The sequence below is a fragment of the Bubalus kerabau genome, chromosome 6 (genome assembly GCF_029407905.1).
Source record: "Bubalus kerabau isolate K-KA32 ecotype Philippines breed swamp buffalo chromosome 6, PCC_UOA_SB_1v2, whole genome shotgun sequence".
NCBI classification, from domain to species: domain Eukaryota; kingdom Metazoa; phylum Chordata; class Mammalia; order Artiodactyla; family Bovidae; genus Bubalus; species Bubalus kerabau.
Genome location: NC_073629.1, coordinates 119,632,707 through 119,648,097, shown reverse-complemented (window position 1 = coordinate 119,648,097; position 15,391 = coordinate 119,632,707). Strand labels below are relative to the sequence as shown.

Here is a 15,391-nt window from a genome sequence, read left to right as displayed (position 1 = left end):
CCATTAATATCTGACCAGCTTTCTTGATTTATTCCAAGGTCTTAATTAATGCTTTTCTAAGAACAATAAGTTGTTGTTGTCCAGTCACTAAGTCATGTCCGACTCTTTGCGTCCCCATGGCCTATTGCCTGGCAGGCTCCTCAGTCCATGGGGTTTTCCAGGCAAAAGTAATGGAGTGGACTGCCAATTCCTTCTCCAGGGGACCTTGCTAGACCAGGTATTGAACCCGCATCTCCTGCATCAGCAGGCAGATTCTTTACCATTGAGCCACCAGGGAAGCCTAAGAACAATGGATACTTCACTGTTTGTACATTAAAATTTTACATGTTGATGATAATTGTACTCATGTAAGAAGAAAAGAAGATTGCACTTGCTTTTTTCCATTCCAAATCTGGTTTAAGATTAGGAGTCCAATGCTTTGGAAAACCCATGGAATGGGAGAACGAGTGAGAGACAGGGAGTGAAATAAGACGGAAGAGAAAAGAGGGAAGAGGAGGAGCAGGGAGAGGGTGGGAAAAAGAGGCTGGGGTGGAACGACACTATCACTTGAGAAGTTAAGAAACCATGTCACTTGTGGAGCAGAAAATTTGGGGATTTTGTTTTAAAAATTGCATTCTCAGATAAATATAGTCAAGTAGGACAGACATAGAATTAATTTTGGAGATCAGTGGGCAAAAGAGTTCGACAAAGACTGTGTCATATATGTCAGATTGAGTAATCGTGAGCTGCAGTCCAATAACTTAGCTGTCAGCCCCTTCAGGCAGTTCTCCTGGGAAGGGAGAGCAGGGAGATGCAGAGCCGTGATCCGACAGACAGGCCACGTTCCTACTGACCCTACAGAGTACAGACCATCTCCATGTGCAGGGGCCTTGGGAGTGACTGTGAGAGTGGATGATTCTACTAAAAGGAGACATGTTAAGGAGGCCACTGGGCTCTGAGTCCAGGCTGTGTGTTGGGTCCATGGAGCACAAGAATGGAGTGCTGAATGGGCAGGTCAAAATTAAGGGTCCCAGGGAGTCCGGGACAGAGAGCAGGGAGCTGTGCTCACCACCAAGAAAGTGTACCTTCCCTCTCCACTGCTTGCTCTCTGTTTCAGCCACCATGAGCTTCATCCTTATTCAGAGGTGTCTGTGCTGACAAGGTCCCATTTCTTATGGTCACAAGTAGTCAGGACAGTGTCACCTGTCAGGTTGGATGGTGAACTTTGGGTGTCAGGCATCCATGTTGGCTCCCTGGGGCTCCCAGCTGCTGTCTAAGGGGAGAAACTCAGGACAGGGAGCACTAGGAGTGTCTGAAGCAGGACCGCAGGTGCTCCCTGCTGCCTTGTTGGGTGGTGGCATCAGTGAACAGAAGGGGGAGGAGGAGGAACAGCCCCGCTGCAGGACTGAGGGGAAGCACTGTCTTCCTAACCCCCCTAATTGGCTATGGTGACCCAGGTATCACCGAGGAAGGGGCCAGGATGAGTGTCATGATGCCCGCCCCTTCTATGTGCTCCAGAGGAGATTGCTAAGCACACATTTACATTAGATTCATAGATGAAGTGGAGAGAGAGGCCTAAGACTGTTAGTTTCATACCTCCCCTGGAGGACGTTGAACCTGGAATACACATTTTGTTTCAATACTCTGCTCATTACTCTGCCTGCTATATTATCCAGACTTTGAGATTAGAATCTTGCCCCATCATGCGCCATTATTTTTCCAGTGGCATTATCTATCTCTGCATCTCAGACTTGCATGTGTGGTCCAACATGTGCTTCCACAAAGCACTGAGTGAAATGGGTGAAAAAATGAATTGCATGAAAGAAGAATATATTCCTCAAACAAAGCCCAGTGCCTCCCGTTAAAACCCTCTTGTTATGTTCTCAGGACACTCTCTCTCTGTCCACCCTCCTTCACGTGGCTGTGTGTCTCTGCCCCAGTCTCCACAGGGCTTCCTGCACATCCTTGTTTCTCAGACTGTAGATGAGGGGGTTGAGCATCGGGATGACCAGGGTGTAGAAGACAGAGACCACCTTGCCCTGCTCCATGGACTCCACAGCTCCTGGCTGGGCATACATGACAAAGACAGTCCCATAAAAGAGGGACACGGCTGTCATGTGGGAGCCGCAGGTGGAGAAGAGCTTGTGTCTCCCTCCTCCTGAGCGCATCCTCAGGATGGTCACTGTGATGTAGCCATAGGAGACGAGGACCACGAGTGTGGTGCCCACGATGATGAGGCCACAGATTCCAAACAAGAGCAGCTCATTGATGGTAGTGTCAGCACAGGCAATCTGGATCATAGGAGGCACATCACAGAAGAAGTGGTCGATGTGGTTGGAGCTGCAGAACGGGAGAGTGAATGTGAAGCTGGCCTGCAGGATGGAGTTGAGGAAGCCCCCGCAGTAGGAGCCCAGCACCAGGCAGGCACAGACCGAGGGGCGCATGGTGATGGGGTAGAGCAGGGGGCTGCAGATGGCCATGAAGCGGTCATAGGCCATCACGGCCAAGAGGAATGCCTCAGTGGTAGCCAGTAAGGAGAAGAAGAACAGCTGTGTGGCACATCCTGCAAAGGTGATGACCTTGGAGGAGGACAGGAAGTTGACCAGGGCCTTGGGGGCGATGACAGATGAGTAACACAGGTCCACAAAGGAGAGGTTATTGAGGAAGAAGTACATTGGGGAGTGCAGACGGGCATCCAGGGTGATGACCACGATCATGGTGAGGTTCCCCAGGACGGCCACCATGTACAAGACAAGAAACAGAGCAAACAGCAGGGCCTGGGTCTGCGGACCTCCCTCAAGGCCCTCCAGCACAAACTCCTGAAGAGGCATCACTGAGAGGTTTCCATTTTGGGGAGTTGACATGACTCTGAGCTGGGGGACACCGGGCAGAGACCAGAGAGCTTGTGGGAGGCAGGGAGAGGGAGCAGGTCAAGGCCACAGGGTCATACTCTCTTGGAGAATAGGAGCCCTTCAGTGCCTCACTACCCACTGACCAAGGGACCACCAGCTGCCCAGCTCTGCTTTCAAATGAGCTCAGACTGGCCTGAAATGGCAGCCATTCCTCTGATTCACATCTTCATATACTTGCTTGGAGCGCTCCCTCCATGAGAAACTGAGTGTTGCTGAGGATCTGAGGGGGCATCACAGGTGTCTATGTGAGCTGAGAGCCTTCGGTGTAAAACAGCAATGTAGCCATGTTTCACTCCTTTCAAGGAAATACTGCTTCACCTCAAGGATGCTCCTAAGCTGTTGCATTTACACATCTCACTTAAGTATGTAATCTTGTGTTTTCTGCACCTTATTTTACTGATTCACTAATTTCAGAAGTATTATTAAGCACTTTCTGTTTTAGGACTGACCTAGTAATTGTTCCACCGCTACACTAAGCTGGCAGCAGAGCAGGGACCAGTCCTCACCAGGATAATTCAAGTGCTTTCTGTCTCTCTTCCCTGTGGATGCTCAGCCCCAACTCAGCATCTTTTCTTTCTTTTTTTTTTTTTTTGAGCCAGGGCCAGTTGTATGCATCATTGAGGAACTCAGGGTGCTTCTTACCAATGTCCAGATGTTGGACAATTCATAGAAAGGGAACAACCCAACTCTATGGCCTGAGAGGCAGTGGGACAGGGGCTGCGACACATTCAGGACCTGAGCATGTCCTCTCCTGTCCTTACTTCCATGCCCCTGGCTCTTTGGCACATCCTTGTGGGTGATTGCTTGGAGTTGTGGGAGCCTCCAACACTGTCACATCTGCTCAGTGTCTGAGTCCTCCTGCTGGGTATTGCTTCATGTCTCTGTCACAGCCCAGACCTCCATTGTCTGTCTTGAGCAGGGCTGACCACCATGCTCACGTGGGACATGGGGCCACGTGATGGCCAGAGGAATGGTCCGAGGAGATTGAGTCTAAGGAGGTAGGAGTGGGGAAGGAAGGTGGGCACAGAGCAACTGTGTCTCCCAGGGAGGGGAAGAGGATCAGTGAGAGGGCAGAGTCTGATTTCAGAGAGATTCCATGTTTTCTAGGGATCAGAGCTGTAGCATCATGGATCTGGCTTTCTTTGCAGGGAGTGAGCTCCATGTGAGTGGGGGTGTGCAGGCAGAGGCTGGATGGTCAGTGAAGGGGGAAGAAGGGATGATCCTCACGTTCCCTAACATCCTGAAGTTCTCTTGGAAGGTGGTCTGTGAGAGCCATGGCATTCTAACAATACAGGGTGTGGTGAAAGAGTGGGTGGTCCAGCGTTCCTCTCCTGGGCTACTTGACCCACCCTCACAGCAGAGGGGATGCTGGTAGACCCCCTCAAATTCAGGGTTGGACCTGGTGCTCAGGGTGGAGTTGAGGGTCTGCCCTGTACACCTTAGTTGTGTGCCTGGCCAGACCCTATGCCAACACTCACACCTGAGGGGCGACACCATTGCCCTCTGCTTTGCCCACCCATGTGTTCACCCACATAACCATGTCAAATGCGACCAGAAGAGCCATCTCCCACCCACCACCCCAGATTGGGTGACCCTGCTTCTGTGTCCCCTGGGGTTTCCGGCTTCATATTTGAGACTATTTCCTAGAACAGTTTGTCCACCTCACGAGCCTTTGGGTCATCACAACAGTGACCCTAGGATGCCTGGGGGAGTACATCAGAAGCAGTTGGCATTTTCATCTGGGAAGCCAAGCTCCTGGCTTGGCTTTTGAAAAAACAAACTCACATTCCTTTGGCTTTTGAGTTGACCCAAGTGGGGCTGTGGTGGTAGGTTCAGTAAACCTGCCTTTGAGTTGAACCTGAGAAGTACTTTCCCAGGCGAAGCAGAAGAATCCATGCTGTCTATGAGTGTCTATTTGTAGTGACTGTGTCCTGAGCCCTTTCCTTGTGAACTCTCATTACTCGTGTGGTCTAAGCTCCTACAGCATCAGCTTGAGAAGTCAAGAGCTTGTCAGAACTGCAGAATCTTGGGCACCAAAGTAAAACCCACATTTACTGTAGAACCCCTGATTATTTCTACTCTCATTAAGCTCAGACCCACTGCCCTAACTGACCCTGCCCAGGGCAGTGAGGAGTGGAGGACCTTATTGTCCAGGATCCATGCTCCTGGGACTCACCTGTCAGTGAGGCTGACCATGCCCTGCTGAGTGATGACCGCACTGCCTCTGTGATGTCAGGAGGGGCATGGCTCACCCAGGACCCTGTGCTCCCTGGGAGGACAGGACTCCTGACCCAGGTCTGTGCTGATGATAATGATGTGGTGTTGAAGGCTCCCTCCCTCGTCCACCTCTGGCCTCCTGTGCAGGGAAGTGAGAGTGAGGAGGGGGACAGAGGAGGGCAGCAGGTTCTGGCTGCAGAAACTTCTGGGTCTTGATAGAAGCAGAGCAGGGCATGAACTCAGCTCACCTGCCCTTCCACACTGTCCATCAGCTGGGAAGCACATTAAGCTGCCTGCACCTTGGGGACACTCTGCTGGGAAGATCTCTCGATGGGCACAGCAGGTCTTTGGGCCTCGAATGGCCAATTAGCTGCAGTTGTTTGTGTTCTGGCCTCTAAAGTGCCCTGGGACTTCCACTTCTACTGTGTCCCCTGTGGCACCCAGTTTCTGACCCCCCTCACCTGCAGGGCTGGGAACTGAACCCAGAAATTCCTCTGAACCCCAGAGCAATGAATAGGACGTAAGCACTGAGTCTAACAGCAGAGCCCATGGCCTTCCCTCAGGGGCAAGAGGTGTGAATCCCTGGGCCTAGAGCCCCTCCTCCTAACCAAGCCCTCCTGTTACATTCCCACTATGTTGGTTGAGGAAAAGTGACCTGGTGTGAAAGAGTCCTGCCTTGAGGAACTGGGTCCCTCCCTTCTATCATGGTTCTCCTCCCTCAAGCCCCCTGACCTTGTGCAAATCACTCTGTCTTTATCACATGTATTAGTTAATTTAAGAGCATCCTTTTTTACATTTTTTATTTCTAACATACATATTTAAAATTATCTATTTTAAAAAAATTCAAAATGAACATCTGTTTGCAGAAATCCAAGCAATGAAGACGTGGCAAAGGAAAAAGTGAAACTTTAACCCATGTAAAAACCTCAGTCCTATTTAGAACCAGGTGGATTCCCTACAGACATGTGTGCATGTTGGTGGGTTTTATTTTATTGGTTTTAACTTCTCTAAAATATGGATCATGACATTCATTAATTCTACAAGATGATCTTTTCACTAACTCTATGAATATCTAAGTCAGTTTTTTGCCTTTAATGGGTATATTAACTAAATTTATTTATCCATCATATTAGTGGACCATGAGACTATTTTTTCTGTTATAAACAATATGGGGAAGAATGCTCACTCTGTCCTCCTGGTCACATTGCTGGGGACTGGCAGCTGATCTTTATGCCTATTCCCTACTGCATTCTCAGACCTGGTACAATTTCCGCCTCTGGCATCAGCACACGAAAAATGCACATGGATCTCCCCTCAGTACTTAACATCTTCCATCTTCTGAATATTTGTGCATCTCACAAGGTGTGATGACTAGTTGTATCAATTTGACCGGGCCAGGGGATGTCCAGATATTTGGTCAAACATGATTCTAGGTATTTGGGTGAGGGTGTTTTTGGATGGATTTTAAATTGGTACACAGGGCAAATCAGGTTGCACTCCCTAATGTAGGTGGGCCTCGTCCAATCAGTTGAAAGCTTGAATAGAAGAAGACCTTGACCCGCCTCTAAATAAGAAGGAATTCCATCTGCCTGACTACCTTTTAAGCTGGGACATCAGGGTTTTCCTATTCTGGTACTCAAATCTGAAAACAGCAGCTTTTCCTGAATCTTGAGCCTGCCAACCACAGATCTGGGGGCCTGTTGGCATCCATAATAATGTGGGGGTGATTCCTTATACTCACTCTCTTTCTATATATGCCTGTGTTGTTGTTTAGTTGCTAGGTCATATCTGACTCTTTGTGACCCCATGGACTGTAGCCTGCCAGGCTCTTCTGTCCATGGGACTTCCCAGGCAAGACTCCTGCAGTGGGTTGCCATTTCCTTCTCCAGGGCATCATCCCGACCAAGGGATTGAGCCCATGTCTCCTGCATTGGCAGGCGGGTTCTTTACCACTGAGCCACCAGGGAAGCCCTATACATGTCTGTCCATGTCCTACAGGCTCTGGGTCTCTGGGAAACCCCGACTGATCCACTGTCACTAGTGTCTGCTTTCAACGAGCACCACTGTGAGTGGACAAACATCTTTCCATACAGTTGTTGGCTGTTTGTGCTTCTAATTCTGTTATTTGCTCCTTTACAAGCACATTACTGTAATGCAGTCCTGCCTGGGGGCTGTGATCCAAATTAGACAAGCAGGGGAGGCTGAGCCTGGACTTGCCCACTACTTTGCAGACCACAGCCCCAGGAACACTGGCCTGATAGCCATATCACTGGGCTCAGTGACTCACATACTTGCTGTTCCAGTGTGAGGCAGAGTTCCTCCCATTTATTTCAATCTTTGGCCTTAAAAACCCTACCCAACCTCATCCTAGACTAAACTCTGGTCCACTTTCCTCCCGGGAGGAAAACTTCCCACACAACAGTCAATCATTGCTCTCTCAGTCACTACTTTCTATTTTACAACAAAATTTTCATTTTTCTCATGGATTCTGAGCTCTTTCCATATTCAGTTCAGTTCAGTTCAGTCACTCGGTCGTGTCTAACTCTTTGCGACCCCAAAGACTGCAGCATGCCAGGCTTCCCTGTCCATCACCAACTCCCAGAGTTTACTCAAACTCATGTCCCTTGAGTCGGTGATGCCATCCAACCATCTTACAGGCCTTGTATATCTTACATTTGTTCAATGTGCTGCTGGCTTTTGAGTGGTCTCCTTGGCTCTCATATGACTTTCTCCAGGGATACTCCCATCCTTTCCTCAGCCTCTTCCTGAGAAAATTGGGGTTTCCTAAGGATTGACTACCCTCTTGACTACACATCAAGCTAACAAGTACACCCTCAATGAAGACTCCTTTTTCATGTTCTTCTCCTAACCTTGGAGTCTTTACTTTTTCAACAATCACATTGTTAATACATCCAGAATCTATATTGGTGTGATCTGTGAAGCTGATGCTAATTTTTTCCCAAGCAGAAAAAGTTTACTGAATATTTTGACCTTTCCATAGTTACCGAAATCATTTTGATTTTAATGTTATTTCTTCAAAATATATAAAACTGTCTCTGCTTTCCAAATTTCACTGACAACCGATGTTACAAAACTTATGATTTTTTAAATTTGATAGGTGAAAAATCATATATTATTATTTTGATTGGGATTTTAAAGTTTTGAGTGAAGTTAAAGAAAAGGCAAGAGAGTTCCAGAAAAACATCTATTTCTGCTTCATTGACTATGCCAAAGCCTTTGATTGTGTGGATCACAATAAACTGTGGAAAATTCTGAAAGAGATGGGAATACCAGACCACCTGATCTGCCTCTTGAGAAACCTATATGCAGGTCAGGAAGCAACAGTTAGAACTGGACATGGAACAACAGACTGGTTCCAAATAGGAAAAGGAGTATGTCAAGGCTGTATATTGTCACCCTGCTTATTTAACTTATATGCAGAATACATCATGAGAAACGCTGGGCTGGAAGAAGCACAAGCTGAAATCAAGATTGCTGGGAGAAATATAAATAACCTCAGATATGCATATGATACCACCCTTATGGCATAAAGTGAAGAGGAACTAAAGAGCCTCTTGATGAAAGTGAAAGACGAGAGTGGAAAAGTTGGCTTAAAGCTCAACATTCAGGAAACTAAGATCATGGCATCTGGTCCCATCACTTCATGGGAAATAGATGGGGAAACAGTGGAAACAGTGTCAGACTTTATTTTGGGGGGCTCCAAATCACTGCAGATGGTGACTGCAGCCATGAAATTAAAAGATGCTTACTTCTTGGAAGAAAAGTTATGACCAACCTAGACAGCATATTGAAAAGCAGAGACATTACTTTGCCAACAAAGGTCTGTCTAGCCAAGGCTATGGTTTTTCCTGTGGTCATGTATGGATGTGAGAGTTGGACTGTGAAGAGGGCTCAGTCCCAAAGAATTGATGCTTTTGAACTGTGGTGTTGGAGAAGACTCTTGAGAGTCCCTTGGACTGCAAGGAGATCCATCCAGTCCATTCTGAAGGAGATCAGCCCTGGGATTTCTTTGGAAGGAATGATGCTCAAGCTGAAACTCCAGTACTTTGGCCACCTCATGCGAAGAGTTGACTCATTGGAAAAGACTCTGATGCTGGGAGGGATTGGGGGCAGGAGGAAAAGGGGATGACAGAGGATGAGATGGCTGGATGGCATCACTGACTCGATGGACATGAGTTTGAGTGAACTCCAGGAGTTGGTGATGGACAAGGAGGCCTGGCGTGCTGCGATTCATGGGGTCACAAAGAGTCAGACAAGACTGAGTGACTGAACTGAACTGAACTGAACTGTGGTGTTGGAGAAGACTCTTGAGAGTCCGTTGGACTGCAAGGAGATCAAACCAGTCAATTATAAAGGAAATCAGTCCTGAATATGCATTGGAAGGACTGATTTTCAAATGAAATGGAAGTTCAGATTTCACATGTGCTCTCCCATTATTTTTGTTATTGGGAACCAACATGTAATGGAAAACATGTACAATATCATATAAGAAATGAATCTCCAGTCCAGGTTCGATGCAGGATACAGGAAGCTTGGGGCTGGTGCACTGGGATGACCCAGAGGGATGGTATGGGGAGGGATGTGGGAGGATGTGTTCAGGATGGGGAACACATGTACACCTGTGGCAGATGCATGTTGATGTATGGCAAAACCAATACAATATTGTAAAGTAAATAATAATAATAAATAAATAAATAAAAATAGTAAAAAAAAAAATCTGCAACTCACCTATACCCAATAGAAAAATATCATGTTCATACAGGTCATCTTGCTAAGCATGTTTAGAGCTACAAAAAACACAAAATTAGAATCTCAGCTTTCATAACACTGGAGTTGAAACTGTTTATAAAGCAAGCAGACTTTACACAACCAAACAAGATATTTCTGGCACAGGAGACAGTCTTAAGACTTTCTTGATAAGTATAGAGAAAAAAAGAAAAAGAAAAAATGTATTAAAGAGAAGTTAATAAGTATAAAGGACAGATAAGTAAAATTCAATATAAAATTAACTAACTTTGATAGAGAAAAACCAAAAATGGAAGAGAAAATATTTTCAAAAACAGAATAGAAGAGAGTCTTAGAGCACTGAAGAAGGAATCCCATTGGCAATGTGTTTTTTGGAAGGGAGGGTGTTGCAGAGCAATGAACTCCAAGACACATCCTGACTAAGCATCGTGATGTGGATGAGGAGGGGGAGGAGGAAATTTTAAATACACAAGAAGATGAGCACATGGTGTAATGAGCCCCAATTACTCAATGCCCAGCTTTAATAGCCATCAACTCTTGGCCAGGCTTGTCCAGCCCCTACCCTACTCCCATAGCCCCTGTATTATTTTGAAGTAAGTATTAAACAAATAGGGTTTCAATTATAAGTATTTCAGCATGCATCTCTAAAAGAAAAGAATATCCACAATAAATAAATTCTTTAATATCATCAAATATCAGCTGTTGCTTGCATATCTATCTCATAAATGTAATAAATGCTTTAAATGGCATTTATTTTAATTGGTATCAAAACAGATGCTCTCTGTGATTGACTCAGTGTCTCTAAGTCCCACCTAAGAGGGTGGGCTTCCTCTCTGTGTCTCTCCTCTCTGTGTCTCTCCTCTCTCTGTGTCTCTGTCTCAGTTCCTCCCCATCCTCCTCCCCAACTTCTCCAGTCCCTCCCCCCTTTTCCTCCTCCCCACTCTCCTTCTCATCCCCCTCCTCCCCTCTCCTCCACTCCCTCCCCCCTTGCCCTCTTCATCCTCCTCATCCTCCTCCTCTTTCTTCTTCTATGACTTAATCTAGACTACCTGTGGCACAGTCTGCCTTTCAGGTTCCCATTTCTACAAAATTGCTCCCATCAGTAAACCATTCAGCCTCAAGAGATTCATGTATCAGCCATGAATGGAAAGGTCTTGTCATGTAGAGTTGAGGTAGAGAATGTAGCCTGTTTCTATGACTCCTACCTATCCTACTTATATGACTCTGGTGTGTTGTGCTAGTCGCCAGTCTTGTCCAACTCTATGTGATCCCATGAATTGTCTCCTCTGTCCATGGAATTCTCCAGGCAAGAATACTGGAGTGGGTTGCCATTCCCTTCTCTAGGGGATCTTCCTGAGCCAGGGGTCCTACTCAGATCTCCTGCATTACAGGCAGACTTTTTACCATCTGAGCCACCAGGAAAGAAATGACTCTACTGCCTATATTACCCTAGCTTCGAGATTAGGGTCTTCATCATCATGAACCATTAATTATCTGATGGCAAAGATTTTGCCACTCACCCTTGAAATGGGCGACACATGATTTGTTTCCAGGAAGGGTTGAATGAAATGCTGGGTGAAAGAATGAATTAGACGAATAAAGAGTGAATTCCTCAAACCAAACCCAGTGCCTCCCCTCAAGTCTTCTTGTCCAGCCCTCAGGACACTGGGTCTCTCTGGTCACCTTCCTTCACTTGGCTGTGTGTTTCTGGCCCAGTCTCCACAGGGCATCCTTCACATCTTTGTTTCTCAGACTGTAGACAAGAGGGTTGAGCATCGGGATGACCAGGGTGTAGAAGACAGAGACCACCTTGCCCTGCTCCATGGACTGCACAGCTCCCGGCTGGGCATACATGACAAAAAGGGTCCCATAAAAGAGGGACACGGCTGTCATGTGGGAGCCACAGGTGGAGAAGAGCTTGTGTCTCCCTCCTCCTGAGCGCATCCTCAGGATGGTCACTGTGATGTAGCCATAGGAGATGAGAACCACGAGTGTGGTGCCCATGATGATGAGGCCAGAGAGGCCAAACATGACCAGCTCATTGGTTGTAGTGTCAGCACAGGCAAGCTTGAGCAGAGGCGGCACATCACAGTGGAAGTGGTCGATGTGGTTGGAGCCGCAGAACGGGAGGCTGAATGTTAAGGGGGTCTGCACAATGGAGTTAAAGGAGCCCCCACAGTAGCAGCCCAGCACCAGGCGGGCACAGACCGAGGGGCACATGGAGATGGGATAGCGCAGGGGGCTGCAGATGGCCATGAAGCGGTCATAGGCCATCACGGCCAGGAGGAAACCCTCTGTGGTGACCAGCATGGAGAAGAAGAAGAACTGGGTGGCACATCCTGCAAAGGTGATGACCTTGGAGGAGAACAGGAAGTTGACCAGGGCCTTGGGGTAGATGACAGATGAGTAACACAGGTCCACAAAGGAGAGGTTCTTGAGGAAGAAGTACATCGGGGAGTGCAGACGGGCATCCAGGGTGATGACCACGATCATGGTGAGGTTCCCCAGGACGGCCACCACATACAGGACCAGGAACAGAGCAAAGAGCAGGGCCTGGGTCTGTGGGTCACCAGCAAATCCATCCAGCACAAACTCCTGCAGAGGCATCGCTGAGAGGTTTCCATTTTGGGGGGTTGACATGGTCCTGAGCTGGGGGACACAGGGCAGAGAGCAGAGAGCTGGTGGGAGGCAGGGAGAAGGGAGCAGGTCAAGGCCACAGGGTCATACTCTCTTGGAGAATAGGAGCCCTTCAGTGTCTCACTGCCCACTGACCAAGAGACAACCAGCTGCCCAGTTCTGCTGCCAGATGAGCTCAGACTGACCTGGAAAGGAACATTTCCTCCAGTTCACTAATTCATAAGTTTGCAAGTTCATTCCCTCTGTCAGAGACTCTGAGCTGCTGTCATTGTGGGGTGGGGGCATACCAGGGGCTTTGCAGAGTTCAGGACCTTCAGTGTGAGGACTGTTGCAGCCCCTGTGCCTCCTTTAATACATGGTTTCCATCCCCAAGGGGATGCTTCTGAACTGTGTCATAACCTGTCCTTCTTCAACATCTAAGCGTGCACTTTCTTGCTTTGTTAACCCATTCACAAATTTTGGAAATGTTTACTGAGTGCTTCCTGCCCACGTGGAAGACCAAGCTGGAAGGAGAGCAGGAATTAGCAATGATTGGGCGAATTTCTGTCATTTTGTCTTGCAGACCCTGAGCCCCATCTCAGCATCACTGTTTGGAACCTGGACTACACTATCATTCTGTCCCCAGAGCACTGTGCATCCTTGAGGATCTCGGGGGACCTCTAGTGTTGGACAAATTTGGGAAGGAAATAACCCAGTTCCACAGTCTGAGAAGCAGCAGGACAGGGGCTGTGACTCATTCAGGAGATGGGCATGTCTTCTCCTGTCCTTACTTCCATGCCCCTGACTCCTCTGCACACCCTGTGTAGTGATTGCTTGGAGCAGTGGGAGCCTCCAACACAGTCACATCTGCTTAGTGTCGGGGTCCTCCTGCTGGGTGCTGCTTCCTGTCCCTGTCACAGCCCAGACCTCCCTGGTCTGCCCTGAGCGGGGCTGACCACCACACTCTCATGGCACATGGGGACCAGCTCTGTGATGGCCAGAGGAATTATCAGGGGAGATGCAGCCTGAAGGGGGAGGAGTAGTGAAGGATGGAGGGCCCAGAGCTGCAGCATCTCCCACAGTGTAGATGAGGATCAATAAGAAAGTGTATTTCAGAGCAGAGCCCATGTGGTCTAGAGGTCAGATCTATAGCATCACGACCTGGCTTACTTTGGAAGGAGGGGGTTGTGCAAGCAGAGGCTGGGTGGTCAGTGGTTCCTCTGGAGGAGCAGTGACCTCCACATTCCTTCTCAGGAACTTCTCTTGAAGTTTTCTTAGAAGGTGCCCTGAAAGATTCTATACTTTCCAACAAAGGAGTGGTTGATGACCATGGAGGTTGTCCAGCTTTCCTCTCCTGGGCTATTTGAGCCCCACCCTCACATGACAGCAGAGCAGGACAGTGTGACCTGCATGTCCAGGCAGATCCCTCTCAAATTCAGGGCTGGAGCTGGTGCTCAGGGTGGAGTTGAGGGTCTGCCCTACACACGTTGGCTGCACACCCTGGTACCCAGCCAGTTCCTGTGCCCCTGTGCTCACAGCTGAGGTGGCCATGACCTAGCTCTCCACCTCTGCTTGGCCAGGTCCTCATGAAGATAATCCTGGCAAATGTGACCAAGGTGACCATCTTCCACCATTCTCAGGTTGACTGGCCTTGCTCCTATGCCCTTGGGGTTCCTAGCTTCATGTTTGTGAATGTTTTCCAGGAAAATTCGTCTGCATCAAAGGCCTTAGGTCATCACAGCAGTGACCCTAGGATGCCTGGGGGAGCCCCAGAGAAGTGACTGGCTTTTCTTCTAGGAAGCCAAGCTACCAGCTTTGTTATAAAAAACAAACTCACACATTCCTTTGGCTTGTTGAGATGATCCAGTGAGGCTATTTTAGTGGCTTTAGTAAACCTGTGTGAATTGAGCCTGAGAAAGTCTTGCCTAATAAAGCAAAAAAATTCAGTTGTTATCTGCAAGCTTCAATTTGTATTAACTATGGCTGAATCCTTCCTTGTGAGCTGATCTCACATGTGGTCTGAGGGCCTATAGCATCCAGCAGAGCCTGGAGCTTGTCAGAAAAGAGAGCCTCAGGCAATAAACTAAATCCCACACTTATAAGAGACCCACTGATTATTTCTATTCTATTTAAAGTTCAGACCAGCTGCCCTCAACGACCCTGTGCAGTGCAGCAGGGGTGGAGGGGGGCCGGCTCCCAGGACTCACCTGTCAGTGATGCTGACCACGCCCTGCTGAGTGATGACCGCGGTGCTCCTGTGATGTCAGGAGGGGCATGGCTCACTCAGGACCCTGTGCTGCCAGGGAGGACGGGACTCCTGACCCAGGTCAGTGCTGATGATAATGACGTGGAGCCCAGGACACTACCCTGTTCAGCTCTGGCTTCCTGTGCAGGGAAGTGAGAGTGGAGAGGGGTTAGCAGAGGACTCCTGTGTTCCCAGTGAGGGTCTGTCCAGTGTCCATGTTCTTGCTGTAGGAAGCTCCTGGGTCTTAGAACAAGTAAAGGATAGGAGGATTCAGTTCACTTGCTCCTTTAGATCTGATCCTGTGCTTGGGTGGTATGTCCTGAAACCTGCACTTCAGGGTCTCTCTGCTGGGGAAGATATATCTATCTCAGTTAGCTGGGAATAGAGGCCTCAAATGACCAATTAGGTGAGACTTGGTCTCTGAGTGCACTGGGACTCCCAACTCCCTGGGTCCCCGGAAGCTGCCCTCCAGTGGCCCATCTTGCTCTGATTCCCCTCAATTCAAGACAGAGGAGGCAAGAAGCCTGAACCCACTCAGGAAGCACTGGGGGCCAACAGGAGAGAAGGAAGAGAACTTAGAGGGGCCCAGTGGCCCTCCTTGGAGTGGTGTCCTCCGGGCAGCAGGTGTGACATCTTGGTCCGTGGCCCATCCCCA

General features: G+C 48.4%; 2 protein-coding genes across 2 annotated transcripts; both read right to left on the bottom strand.

Moving 5' to 3' along the window:
* Positions 1 to 1,892: 1,892 nt before the first annotated feature.
* LOC129656350 (olfactory receptor 12-like) lies at positions 1,893 to 2,843 on the bottom strand. The gene has a single exon (XM_055587045.1). The coding sequence runs from the start codon at positions 2,841 to 2,843 to the stop codon at positions 1,893 to 1,895; it is 951 nt and encodes a 316-aa protein (XP_055443020.1).
* An 8,721-nt stretch (positions 2,844 to 11,564) lies between these two features.
* LOC129656349 (olfactory receptor 12-like) lies at positions 11,565 to 12,515 on the bottom strand. Its single transcript, XM_055587044.1, has one exon. It carries the CDS (start codon positions 12,513 to 12,515, stop codon positions 11,565 to 11,567), a length of 951 nt encoding a protein of 316 aa, XP_055443019.1.
* Positions 12,516 to 15,391: the final 2,876 nt, after the last annotated feature.